This window comes from Gallinula chloropus (assembly GCF_964237585.1).
Source record: "Gallinula chloropus genome assembly, chromosome: 15".
NCBI classification, from domain to species: domain Eukaryota; kingdom Metazoa; phylum Chordata; class Aves; order Gruiformes; family Rallidae; genus Gallinula; species Gallinula chloropus.
This window is the reverse complement of record NC_140100.1, coordinates 3,012,452-3,026,565: the sequence shown is the minus strand read 5'-3', so window position 1 is coordinate 3,026,565 and position 14,114 is coordinate 3,012,452. Positions and strand designations below refer to the sequence as shown.

Genomic DNA, 14,114 nt, shown 5'->3' with positions numbered 1-14,114 from the left:
AGGTCCCTGTCTGGCCACCTGTGAAAATTCTTCTTTTCTACTTTTCTTAGTAGCCTAAATATAATATTCCATTAAATATAGCCTAAATATAATATTCCATTCCACTCAGCTGCTGATTCTTAGGTGGCCCCTTCATGTTTGCCCTTTCAAAGCATGCATATTACAGTAGAACTTTTAAGAAATGTAGCCATAAGTAACATTGTATTCAAACTGATTCTTTAAACAAAAGTTCAAGGAGTTTGTTTTCTTTTGTTTTCATGCTGTGTTACAGGTATCTGTTCCTGAAAGCAAATGATAGAATGGTCTTTAAATAACATAAAGAAAATCTAAGAGCCCCAGAAAACATCATTTTTCAGTCATATAGTAACAATATTCCTGCTGCTGTCATGCCAGGAAATTAAGTGGAACACAGCAGGGAAATGTTTTAAGGATGCTGCTCTTAAGCCAGGAGTTGTATAGGTTTAGATGCTGCCAGTGTACAAAACTTCTTAAAAATAAATGCAGCCTCAGAGTGACTGAAACCTGATCTGTCATGGGGCATCTCCTCACCCACCAGTGCAGAGTGAGAGCTCGCACTGGTCTCTAGCAGCAGCACCTGCCTCAGTTTCCCCCTTTCCTAGCACACAGGGTCTGTCCTCTTACATAGCCTGCCACCACCTTAGTGCTGTTGGAGCAGTTAGTTGTGTCCTGAACCCTTCTCTCATCGGATCTCAACGGAAATAGTGTGGGGATGAGTTCTTAACCTGGGTGGCTTTTCCCTGCTGTTGGCTGTGCAGGCCCATGGGGGTTGTGCTGCTGGGGATGGAGTGACCTGTAGCCAGTAGGAACCTGTTTAAGTTTGTCACCAGAGGAGTTGGCATTACTGAGCTGTGCCCTTGCTGTTACCAGCAGGAGTGCCACACAGATGAAGCTCTTTCTTCGGTCAGTAACTTCTAAACCAGCCAGTTTCATTTTGTGGAGCTCTGAGTCGAGATGGTGATTTGACCACATCAGTAGGTCCCTGTGGAGGGGAGGTCAGGATCAAACAAATGTAGACATGCTTTATGGATATCTCATCCAATGTAAACATGCTTTATGGATATCTCATCCAAGAAATTTGAAAAGTACTTTGGTATATCAGTCCTGTAAGGGATTGGAACTACTGTGTGCCTCTTGGAGTGGTTGAGATGAATGGCAGCAACACCAGGGAACCCAGTAGCATCCAGTTTTCCCTTCTGTCTGTTGAGCCTGGTTCACTAACCAGTTACCCAAACACTCCCATGTTTACTGCCTTTGCTTTTGTACTGGTTGGGGTGGAGATGTCACAGATGTTGTGGTTTTCCCTTTATTCAGCATCTGAGTTTAGTGTGTTCAACCACAGTTGACTTCTGCAAATTATTTGACCTTCAGCTTGCCTTGAAGTCGTTGTGCTGTCAAGACTGGAAGATAATTTGGAGCTGCAGTTGCCCATTTGGTGTTTTATTGATGCCTGCACAGTCCTGCCAAGCTGTGTTTGGGGGCTACCTCTGCTGTTAGCTTTTCCTGCTGGCAACAAATTGACTTAAGGGTATTAATGTATTTCCCATTGGATGGTAGGTTTGCTAAAGCAGACAAGTCTTAACAATATGTTCTGCATGTCCTGTTCCTCTCTTGTTCTTTTTGTGCAAGACCATGACGTTTTTCTCCCATTTGAGTAAGATTTTTCTCTTAAGTGCTTTTTTTAAATAAGTTTAAGTGCTGGAATAAACTGGCTTAGTGCTTATTTGCTATAGAGAGCTTGTTAGTTAGCATACTTTGAGCTGAAATAACTTTGTTGGGAGTGATAGGAAGGCATATTTCTGCTTCCAGATCTGTGCTTATTAAAGCTGTGTGATTATGGGATAATAGAGCTTTTAATGGGGAATGAGTTGCAACTTGAATCAGAAAAAATGCTGCCATTACGTAATATATAAGCACATCTAAAAATACTGCCTTAGTCTTCAATTTCTGAAGTTGCTTTTCCTATGAATAACTTTGTCCAACTTTCTTTTTTTTGGGGGTGGGGGTAGTGCCAGAACAAACAAAGACAAGTGTAAGCCAGCCTCAGCCTGTCACCTCTAACGGCACTTCCACAGTAACCAGCACTAATAATAATGCCAAGCGGGCCACAGCCAACAGTCAGCAGCAGCAGACCTTGCCTCGATACCCTCCTCGTGAAGTACCACCGCGATTTCGACACCAGGAACAGAAACAGCTTCTGAAACGAGGTCAGCAGTTACCAGTTATAGCTGCAAACCTGGGATCTACTCCTAAAGTATTAAACGGCCAGTCAGGAGGCAGCACTGTCACAAATAAACAGCCAGTGACCAACGGAGAAGTGCCGAACAGCAGCAAAAAACAGCCAGGTGAGGGGCAGGTACCTTGTTTTCCTTTAACTAAAATCAAATAGTTTAAATTCAATTATCAGTGAAATACTTGAGTTAATATTATTTAAACTTTAAATGTAAGCTGTAGCATGATAAGATATTTTCCTGTTTTGTAGCTTATTACAGGATGGTTCCAGCCATCTTTGTGCAGGTTTCATACTGAAACTGAAGGCCTCTTAGCTGCTCGTGGTTGCCTGTGGTCTACAGTAGGCATGTCTGTTTTGAACAGATGTTGAAGCCCATCTGACCACTGCTGTGTTCTGAATTTCCAGTCTTTATCCTACTAATTGATCCATGCGTGGTCATGGTACAAAGCATCTTTTCTGCATCCAGTTCTGATGCACAGATCTCCTAGGGGAGAGTCTTTCAGACAGTTCCCAGAGTGCTCTGAACAGCATCTCAAGACTTTCTTACTTTTGATATCTAGGGATGTAGATAGGGTACAACTTTAAAAATCAAAAATGCTTTTTGTTGTTAGATCAGAGTTTTTCTTTGTTCATCTACCTTAAGCTAGGTTGTGTTACAAAATGGATCAACCTTTACCTTTATTGCTATCAGTATTTAAGTATAGTTATCCTTTATTGCTTTGGATTGTTATGCATTCTCTTCAAATACCCTTTTAAGAGTAATAAATCTGTTACATGTGTGTAACTTGCCATTCAGAGAATATACTAGAATGTTGTTCCCATCTTTGGGGACAATAAGGGCGATCTGTTTTGGGCTGGGAAATTTGGTATTAGTGGGGTTTGGTATTAATGCATACTAACAGTATGTTGGACAAATACTTTCTGGTTTTTATACTTTTTAATGTGCACATAGCAGTGATGTGCACTATCCCACAGGTAGTTTCTTCTGAAACTTTAATGAATTCCCAGTGTTTCAGCATTTCATACACTGCAAAGGATGTGACTCCTAGCCCATTCAGTTATAAAAAGAGATTTCTGGAAATAGCCTGGATATCTCAAGTCTTAGTTAAATTTTGAGCTCATCTGACTACTGAACCTTGAGGAAGCAGTATTTAAAATGAAAGTAAACCATCAAAACATTGGAAGCAGTTTATCCATGTGCCCCTTGAGGAATGTTTCCGATATTACTTTACAGTATTATTTTTGTAACATACTCATAGAACTCTTTGCCATTCCAAGAAGTGATTATTAAGCAGTTGGGTTTTTTAATTTCACCTGTATATTTTTGTTGCTGTCTGTAGTCAGTTTAAAGTAACCTTTCCTGTACTTTTGCTTATAAGATGAAACTTCTCCAGCATATCCTCTACTGGTCAAACTGTAAAGTAGGAAGTAGTGGTTTAAATTGAAATTCACATGTCAACTTAGCTAAGAAGCATTACGCTTTATGCAGCCTATTAAACCTAATTGTGTCCAGAGGGCTTTTTGAGTATAGCTTCCCTCTTTTTCACTTTTTGTGAGCACCAGCCCAATACTGAATTAGTTGGGTTCCCATTTGTGTGCTGCCTTCTTCACAGTTTTGCTTGATTTCTTTTTTGTTTTCCCTCTGGTGTGGCTAGACAGCCCTTTAGGCTGGGAGATGTCAGTGTGTCCCTGTGCAGTGCTGCCAGTGTTTTCCTGGGAGTAGTTCTATGGTTTGAATAGTATGTTAATTATTTCAATAGTATGTCTCTTGTCTAACTGGTAATAAAAAGGTTCCAAGAGCCTATAGGGGAAGGAAAGGTTGGCAAAGTCTCTGATCCATCTTAAGAAAATGTTTGTATTGTCTGTAGCACTGTAGCATCCTGTCAGTCACTGCACTGTCAGGTCTTTACAGCAGGCACTGTGCTCAGGGTGTTCCCGTGTGTAGACTGGTCAGAATGGACAGGTGGGGTGGGGAGGCCAGGGTCTCATTTCCTGGTGCTGTGTGTCTGTAGGCTGGAAAGATCTTTCATCTAATATACCCAGCAATAATGTTTGGCTTGGATGTTTTGTTGTGTTTTTTGAGATATGTAGGTAAGGTGATAATGTAAAAGAAAATAATTTCAGTGCTGGATTTCTCTAATGGTTTCAAAATCTTACCTGATGAATTGCCTGTGAGGTCATGTGGGGGTGGCTGTAGTCCAGCAGCATGCAAAAAGTGACTTAATGTCTTCTGACACCTCTGTATCTGAAGGGAAATAATACTGTCACTTGCCTGTCTCAGTCTTACTCCCTTTCCCAGTTCCTCTTTTAGCCTCTGATGGTAACTCTCCCTGTTACCTCTTGAAATGAAAAACCTCATGGAATTGGATATATCTGTATATCCCTTTGTATTGAAAGAATATCTATGTACAGGCCAGTTGGCTTAACAAATTTTATACCCTAATGGAATATCTTTGAAGGTAGTTAATTTCCTGACTTTTTTATAAGCATTAGTTAGTGGATATTGGGATCAATCTGTGTTTGAGGGCTGAAAGAAAAAGTGTAGCTTGAAAAGTCGAAGCCCAAATTGCCAGAATTTATCATGGCTCCTATTGTTTTGTCTGTCATTCCCCCAGGGTAGAATCTCTCCCCAGTTCCAGCTGTGGTTATAACTGCTTGGTAGGTGCTTTGTAAAAGCCAGGAACATGAGTGCTGCTACGTTGAAAGTCTTCCTTTAATTGCTCTGGCCACACAAAGTTTTTTACATCTTTGGTATAGGAAAATTTTCTATTTATACCAATGCAGGGGAGAATCTCTTCTGATTTGTGTGGAAAATCATCTTCTGTTTTGAAAATTAACCTGCTTTGTTTAGAAGTAAAGCTTCTCCAAAGGGATATTCCTGTGGGTTGGGTTTTTTTCTGCTGTTTTTAGGATATTTGGCATATCTTTTGAATAAAGACATCTAAGTGAAGCTCATTCCATGTAGTACTTCTGAAACAGACAGAGTCTTGTACTAAGATGCTTATTTTAAGAAATCAACATAAGTAGCTCTTTATCAGAAGATTTCCACACCCAATTCAGTTACTTGCTTTACTGACTTTTTCTCCCATGTGTAAACATGAAAGGAAGGTCTTGGCTGCTGTGTTTGCTTGCCTCTGCTTTGTAACACATCAGAACAGCCAGGTGATTATTCCAGAATGAAGTGATTTATATAGTGAACCAAAATATTTGCCAGCAGTAACTGCTTGCAACTGTGGGACAGAACAAAACAGGAGATAGCACCACCAGGGCCCTGGCCTTAGTCCACTTTGCTGGATGCCTCCTTTGACATGAGTGGGTCTCGCTTTATCCTCCTGCATCTCGGTGGAGCTGCAGGTTCTTCCTGTCACCTAAGGGGTCTTTTCTCAGTTGTTGGAGTCAGGGATTAAGTGAGCAGTTGGGATTTGCAGTTAGTAGTGGTGGAGGTTGACTTATTTTAGGAAACATTGCCTTAAATATAAGAGCTATGGTCTCCAACTGTAAACCTTGTGAATTTGAGACATTAACTTTGATTTCATAGACACTTAGGAGGAAGCAGTTGTGTAAGAGTGGTAAATGAAAGCTTCTTATGCACATGCTTAGGTTAAATCAGAGTTGGGCTGTGCTTAGTTGTTTGCTAAATCATGTAGCAAAATAATGGCTTTCAGGTGGAGAAAGCTTGCTGTTCAGAGAAGTGATATGAATTTGCCGAAGTTTCGGGTCTGACCTCTGAAATTCAGAGTTCACACAGTTAAAAATTAACGGATTGTGGTTTCAAGGACTAGAAGTTCTTCCTTCCTTAATTTTACAAGTTGTATTTATATTAATAATGTGTTAAATTGCGTAATTAAATGCCAAATGTATGAAAAACTAACTAGTACTGGAAATATTTAGTAAACACAGCACAATTGCTAATAACTAGATGTAAATGCTACATGTAGAAGGCTGGATTTGCTGTCAGTGTCTCTGCCCTGCAGTGTGCTCAGCGCTGTGGGAGGCATTTCAGAACTCGCCTGTCACAAGTAGGGTCAGCAAGATTGAGAGATGGTTCTTAAGGGGGAACCTTTCCTGAAAGAGAGGTGCTAAGAAATGCTTTAAAAGTAATGAGTAGTGTTGGGACTGTTCTCAAAGGGCTAGTTTTACCTAAGTAACACTTCTGTACCTTTTTTGCCTCTTTTTTTTGTTTTTGCTTTTGTTTTTTCTGTAGGCATGCCTCCCATTCGGGACTTGGTGAGCCACTCCCCTAACCAGTCAGGTTAGCTATTTAAATCTCCCTTTTTTCGCACTACTGCGTGTGTTTGTTGTAATTACATGTTTCACACAACTTTGTCTTCATTTTTTTTTTCTTTAATTATTATTCTCTGACTTCTGTTTTTCAGTAGTATCTGCTGTGTGAATGAGTGACTCGAGTACATTTTCTCTGTGCAATTACATACTACATTTGGTTCTTAATTTTTAAAATACATCAGAATTCATACCAGAAATGTTCTGAATATGTGGCAGCTTAGCTTTAAAATACTGTCTTTTTTTTTTTACCTTTAAACCTACATCAAGAAATGCCTCTTTGGTATTAAACTGAATAATCTGTGCAAGCCTGTGCATTGTATCAGAGACACTTCATACCACTGAGGAGGAAACCACGTCTGGGCACCTTTCTGTTTTTGATGCTGAGCTTATGCTGGGGTAGTGTGTATGTGGGGGGCCAGAGCTGTGTGTGTGTTTACTGGATATGATGTGAAGAACACTTGCTATTTATTTTTAAGTACTGTTTTGGAGTGAATGTGCAGTGTGAGGGGTTGGGGACATGCTGTATGAAGCTCTCTGGATTAGCATAGATAGTGCTGTGGTGGGATGGTTTGAACTGGTTCTGTTCCTGGATATGCCAAGTATCTGTGGGGCTGCTGTGGGCACAGCACTTAGGAGACTGTTTCATGTTGCTTCTTTTAGTTTACCTTAAAGATTGCTCCCAAAAGGATGATCCTCCTGTCCTCTTTCCTCTCTTCCCTTCTGTTGAATTTAGTCACTTAGTGAGTCAGCACAGCTTCTTGTGATGTGAAGACTAACCCCAGGGTTCATTTTCTTTCCCCCGTGGCTCAGCAAGCTGTGCTGGCTCCCCACAGTGCTGCAGGGGTGTTTGGTCTGGCACAGGTCAGGGCCAGAGCCCATCCTGTGAGACAGAGCGTGCAGGATTGTCCCTTCTAGAAGCCACCAGTTGTGCTGGGTTAGGTGCAGAGGGACACAGAGTCCTTGTCCTGGCAGCTTTCCTCTCCTGGGTTAACACTTAGGAAGCTGTTGCAGCTACAGGCAAACAGCTACACCTACTACTTCTTGGGTTACAGTATTTAAGAAAGCACAAGCAGTTATCAAGACCATTTCCCATACCACAGAGAAACAGACATGTGATGTTAACAAGCAGAGTTTATGTTTCTGTTTTTCCATTTCATAATAAAGATGCTTTTTAGTTTGTTTACTAAGAGCTAAAAACCTTGTTTACTAAAATGCCTTTTTTTATAAGGACTGAAGATACAATAATTGGCAAGGTATAGTACTTGCTGTCTGCAGATACCAGTATGTATTGGAACTGGAAAAGGAGATGGAGAAACCAAGGTGTTTCTTAATTTACACTTCAGTCCTACTGTTTATTTTAGACCATATGATGGTACTTGAAAACAAACTACTTCAGAAAATGCACACAGTTTCCTGCAAACGCTTCCTGCAGGGTTAGCTTACAGCTAGAAAGCATTAAATTACTAAATTACAAATTCATGAAAAAGCAGATTTTAAGAATTTTAAGAAACTTAAAATTTTAAATTTTAAGAAACTTAGGTTTGCAGGGTTAAGCTGTGAAATTCAGTTGCAGCTTCTAAATAGCTTTGGTGAGAAAACTTAAGAGTAGAGCTATAGGTGATTATTGGCTGGTAATGCTGTGCACCACGTGTTGTCAACTGTAACTTTTCCTTTTTGAGAGTTTCTGGTATCTGCCAGATAAAAGTGCTGAATAAACAAGGTGGTATCTCTGATTTTTTGTGTACTTAATCTCAGAAGCTTGTGGGCAGGGGAAATTCAGGTAGGGGTATTTCAGAACAGTGGCTTGTGCTGGCTAACAGGCTTTTGTGTCAGGATAAAGATTGCTAGTCAAGGTAGCTTTGTATGTAATAGAATACAATTCTGGATGACTGGAAATTAATCATTATATGCTGTTTTTGTATTGGCTCATTACAAGCTGTGGATCATATCTAAATTGGTATAAAAGAATTTGAATAACTACAAGCTTTCTTTTATGTATTCTGTTGCTGTACAAATTGAGGTTTGTTTACCATTCCACTCTGGCTTGTAGTCATAAGCTGTATCGCTTTCTCCACGTGCAGTTCAGGCTGTTTGCCACCTGTATACTTTCATGTTATTTTTAAAGCCGATTGTGTTACTGGGATAATGTTTATGATCAAGATTTTGTTTTGTTAAGGCAGCATTTGATTCTGTTGATTCTCTCGTTTGTGAGAGTGCAGACAATTCTTAATTAGCCTTTTATATGCAGGTTAAATGTTTGGGTTTTTTTTAAATACCAGTGTGAGATTTGGAATCTTGGGGGTTTGTTGGACAGTTGCTCACATACTACAGTATTTCTTTCAGTGACACATTAATGGGTTATGTTCAGCTGGGTGAATGTCCTTCTTCCAAGGATGCTCTGTGGTTCCCCTCTACGAGACTGTGGAGCTGCCAGGCACTTCTAACCATCACAGCTCTATTTCTACCTGCTGCAGGTCTTTTTCCTCTACTCTGTGTTCCAAATTGCTGTGCCAGCATCCTTGTTTCTCATGTTTTAAGTTCCTACATCAAGCTTAACTGCTTGCTTCAACTGTCTCGAGTTTCCATCCTCCTTGAGCAGTGGAGGAGCAGTGGGTGATCCCTGCTCTGTGCTGCTCTAGCTGTGTAGTCTTGGAGGCAGGGTTGTTGGCTAGACTCCTTTTCTCTGTAGGATAAATAATATTGATTAAAAATTAATGAAAATTACACCAGAAGCTTTTGTGCATCAGTGTCATCTCAGTAAACTGTCCATGGCAATTTGTTTTCTTTCCCATTTCCTGAAGATCATCAAGATCATAATTTCAAATAATGTAGTGTTTTAAATTTGCTACTCTGATTTAAAAATGCAGATTTTTTTCTGCTTGTCACCAGTATTCTCAAATTCCTTTTGCAAGATGGAAGCACTGAAATAAAGTCTCTTTAAATCTACATCAACTGTGCTTCCCTTCAGAGCGGTCAGTTGTGCTTACATACAGCAAACCACGTCAACCCTTGTTGCGGTTGAGTTGGAGCACTAGGAACAGGCTCCTGCTGAATGATCCCTGCATTTGAGAGCTGAGCTGTTGCCAAAATACAGAACATCTTGTGGAAGTGGCCTTTTTGACTAACATTTTTAATGGAGTACGTGCAGCTTGCTGGTGTGGGCACCAGAGTTTGGGATTTGCGTGCAGAATTGGTGCTCCTTGCAGCAGAATGGTGACACTGGCAGCTTCCTCTTTAACATGTGTTTCTTGGAAACACAAGAGGCCTATACATAATTGCTATGCCAAGTCCCTAAACACTCTTTAAACAGCTTTAGAGAAAAATAAGGCTTGCTGATTGCAGCATTTCATTGTGTTTGGCTCTAAGAATGCGACCAGGCACCGTTTCGTGAAGGTATCCAGGCAGAGCAGCTGCACTGCACCTTCTCCGAGTCAGACATAAGGCATGTGCTGTAAAAATCTGTTAATCTGAGCTAGGAAATGTTTATCTTTAGGTACATACATTGTGAATATTCTAAGTAAAGGCAAAAGGGCCATTACAAAGTAAAGTTGTCAGTTTATTTCTTTAAAAACCTGATGTTTTAACAGGCCCAGAGCACCCTTTGCTGTGTATACAGCAATTGAGCCTACACAAATACGGTCATTCTTTCAGTTCAGGCAAACCCCAAGTAAAAAACTTCACTGATATTTTATACTTGTGTTCTGTTGCCAACTTTGTTCCTGTTTTTCATAGCTTCACACTTCCATAGTTTCATTTTCTGGTGCACCTGTCTGTGCTTTGATTTAACACTTTGGTGGGAGGAGAGGTCTCTGCACTGAGGTTTTAGACATACAGGATGAAAACCAATAGCACTTCTTTCATAGCAGATACTCCATGCTGTGTGTATTTAACCATGAAAAGTTTGTAAGTGAATTAGGATATATGTCATCTTGATTCCCAGATGTGATCAACTTATTTATTGATAAAGAAAACGTAGTTCCTTTAGAAGTGCAAATGAGAAGAGTTGGTTGGGCTGCTGCATTTAATCTGTACTTCTGCAGCAGCAGAATTTTAGATTGGTCTTGTGGATTTTGTGTCCAATTGTATAGAAGAAAATACCTTAACTTGTACTTAAGAAATCTTAATGTCTCTTAGTGGTGGTGTGTCTGTGTGTGGATGTTGTCACATTGCAGTTGGTGCTACTGGGTCAATTTAATACTGTGTTTAGATTTCTTTGATATTTACATAGTATTTCAATTTTTAATAAGTATGTGCCTTTACAAAATAATTTGGGTATGGTGATACAGAGTATTTTTTAAAAACCTTTTTCTCTGGGGAAAAAAACCAACTATAGCTTTAGGAGTGCTTCTTCTTGCTTCTTGTGAGAGTGCAGCTTTGCATGCTGGTGAGCTGTGTTCTAGGTTTTGCGTGTGGCAGTATTGTGGGCAGCTGTACTGGGAAGCTTTCTCTGTCAACCTCAATGACTGTGGTGTTAAAATAAGCAAATTCTTGGCTTAGTATCTTTATAATTTTTTTCCTCTTCTGCTTAATGAAGTAATACTACTAAATTTATAATAATGCTCTTGGACTTTCCTCCTTCTCTTTAGATCTGAACCACAGTGGTCTAGGATCCCATTATGAAAATTCTCACTGGGGACCAGTCTCTTCAAATAGTGACTCCAGCACAAACTGGGATAAAGTTATTGTAGACGGCTCTGACAAAGAAGCATGGCCATCAATCACTGGCAGTGACCCAGAGCTGACATCAGAATGTATGGACACTGACTCTGCCTCTAGCTCTGGGTCAGAGAGAAACCTCGTTATAATGGCTTCAGGGAGCACAGGTGGTGAAAGTGATGGCATTCGAAATGGCATTGGACATGGTTCTCAAAATAAGTTTGTGGTTGGTAGCAACAGCAATAATGTGGGCAATGGAAGTATTAATGGGCCGTGGGGTTTATCCCATGGTACCATAATAAGCACATGTCAAGTTTCTGTGGATGCTCCTGACAGCAAATCTGAAAGTAGCAACAATAGAATGAATGCTTGGGGCACCATAAACTCTTCATCAAATGGAGGGTTAAATCCAAGCACTTTGAATTCAAATGGCAACCATGGTGCCTGGCCTGTATTGGAGAACAATGGACATGCCCTGAAAGGGTCTATAGGGAGTGGTAATCCTGGCACAAATATTCAGTGCAGTACCATAGGTCAGATAGCTAATAGTCAGAGTATTAACTCTAAAGTGGGTGGTTCAGCCCATGGTTCCTGGGGAAGCCTTCAGGAAAATTGTGATTCTGAAGTAAATGGTACAAGGAAGGTTTCGTTCAGTGGGCAACCTCAAAACCTTAACACTGAAATGAATGGACCAAATAACACTACTAACTTTATGACCTCTAGTTTACCAAACTCTGCTGGTTCAGTGCAGATTAACGAACTGCCTAATAATACAGGGCATGGGGCCTGGCGTGTGAGCACAATGAATCATTCTCAGATTCAGGCCTCTCCAGTTACAAACGGCACTTCCATCTCTCACCTTAGCAATGGTGAGACGAAAAATGGTGGATCTTACGGTACTACATGGGGTGCCTATGGTTCTAATTACTCTGGAGACAAATGTTCAGGCCCAAACAGCCAAGCTAATGGTGACACTGTGAATGCAACTCTAATGCAGCCAGGCATTAGCGGGCCTGGCAGCACTAACTTTCAAATCAACGGGAATAAAGGAGGAGGGGTATGGGAGGCAGGGACGGTCAACTCCCAGAACATGCCATGGGGAAGTGGAAGTGCTGCAAGTGCTGGCGGGAATAGAAGAGGATGGGGCAATCCTGCACAGAACACTGGCACTAACATTTCCAACGGGGAATGGAGTAAACTGCCTAGTAATCAGCATTCCAATGAAAGCGTGAATGGAAACAGCAGGAAGTTTACAAATGGATGGAAATCTACTGAGGAGGATGACCTTAACAGCCAGAGTTCTGCTGCTTCTCAGATAACTGAGCAGAACAGCGCATGGGCCAAAACAGGTACGGGGGACAGCGAAGGTAGTTCGGAGAGCACTGGATGCCACGAAGATAGAGTAACTACGGAAGGACAGAACCGAGAACGAAGGAAAGTTGACCAGCACGCATTACTCCAAAGCATTGTGAACAGAACTGACTTAGATCCGCGTGTCCTTTCCAACTCTGGTTGGGGACAGACTCCAATCAAACAGAACACTGCCTGGGATACTGAAACATCACCAAGGGGTGAAAGAAAAACTGACAATGGGACAGAGGCCTGGGGAGGCTCTGTGACACAGACTTCCAGCTCAGGGGGGTGTGTGGATAGACCTAGCCCTAATAATAATGATACCTCATCTGTATCAGGGTGGGGAGATCCAAAGTCTGCTACAAGGTGGGGAGACTCCAAAGGGTCAAATAGCCAAGGGGGGTGGGAAGAAGATTCTGCTGCTACAGTAATGGTCAAGAGCAATCAATCATGGGGAAGTGGCAAAGAGGAAAAGTCATCTTGGAATGACACACAGAAGATCAAACAGGGATGGGCAGATGGACAGAAGGCCAGCCAGGGTTGGGTAGTTTCTGCTGGTGATGGCTGGGGTGAAAATTCAAGAAGTAACCATTGGGGTGAGGCTAAGAAATCCAGTTCAGGAGGCAGCGACAGCGACAGATCAGTATCTGGTTGGAATGAGCCGGGTAAATCAAATTCTGTTACATGGGGAGGTAATAATACAAACCCCAATAACTCTTCAGGATGGGATGAGCCTGCAAAGTCTAATCAGAACCAGGGCTGGGGAGACCCTCCTAAATCCAATCAGTCTCAAGGTTGGGGGGATTCATCAAAGCCAATCAATTCTCCAGAATGGAACAAACAAGATGTTGGCTCTTGGGGAGCACCATCTGCCACAAACAAACCCCCAGGGTCAGGCTGGCTGGGCGGACCAATGCCAGCACCAGCAAAGGAGGAAGAACCCACTGGCTGGGAGGAGCCATCCCCTGAATCAATACGCCGTAAAATGGAAATTGATGATGGAACTTCTGCTTGGGGTGATCCAAGCAAATACAACTACAAAAATGTGAATATGTGGAATAAAAATGTCCCAAACAGTAGCAGCAGTTCAGACCAGCAAGCACAGGTACATCAGCAGCTACTGTCTTCAAGTGCCATGTCTAGCAAGGAGAGCAGTTCGGGTTCTGGTAAGACTTGGTTTTACACAAATTTGAGTTTCTGTTAACTGTAAAATGACTGTTTCATTCTTGGGTTTATGATAGTACTTTAGTTTCAAAGTGAGCTGGGGAAGGTGCCAATGCAGTGCTGCTTTTATTTGTAAGAAGCTAGTAATGGCAACACTGATATTTATATAGAGACTGGAAGATCTATTCTAGTTTTAAATTGTTTCAGCAATAAAGACTAGGCAACTTTACCTGAATTCTGGGGTGTGGGAACGCAGAGGATACTTAAAATAGTATCTGAGGAACTAAAGTATTTTTCATTTGATTCTGAAACAGTTAAAACTCAGTGTTGCAAAATAGCGCCCCAGAAAAAGCATTGAGCTGCTACAAGACCAAATGAAGGGTGATGGCTTTATCACCAGTGGCTT

At 41.3% G+C, this 14,114-nt stretch overlaps 1 protein-coding gene across 1 annotated transcript in view; it reads left to right on the top strand.

The window, feature by feature from the left end:
- The window catches only part of TNRC6A (trinucleotide repeat containing adaptor 6A), a gene marked incomplete at its 5' end in the record, with an annotated part of 50,242 nt that overhangs the window by 21,554 nt on the left and 14,574 nt on the right, over nt 1–14,114 (top strand). The window contains 2 exon segments of the mRNA XM_084271300.1: nt 2,028–2,363; nt 11,122–13,710. Of these exon segments, the coding sequence (XP_084127426.1) occupies nt 2,028–2,363; nt 11,122–13,710 (2,925 nt within the window).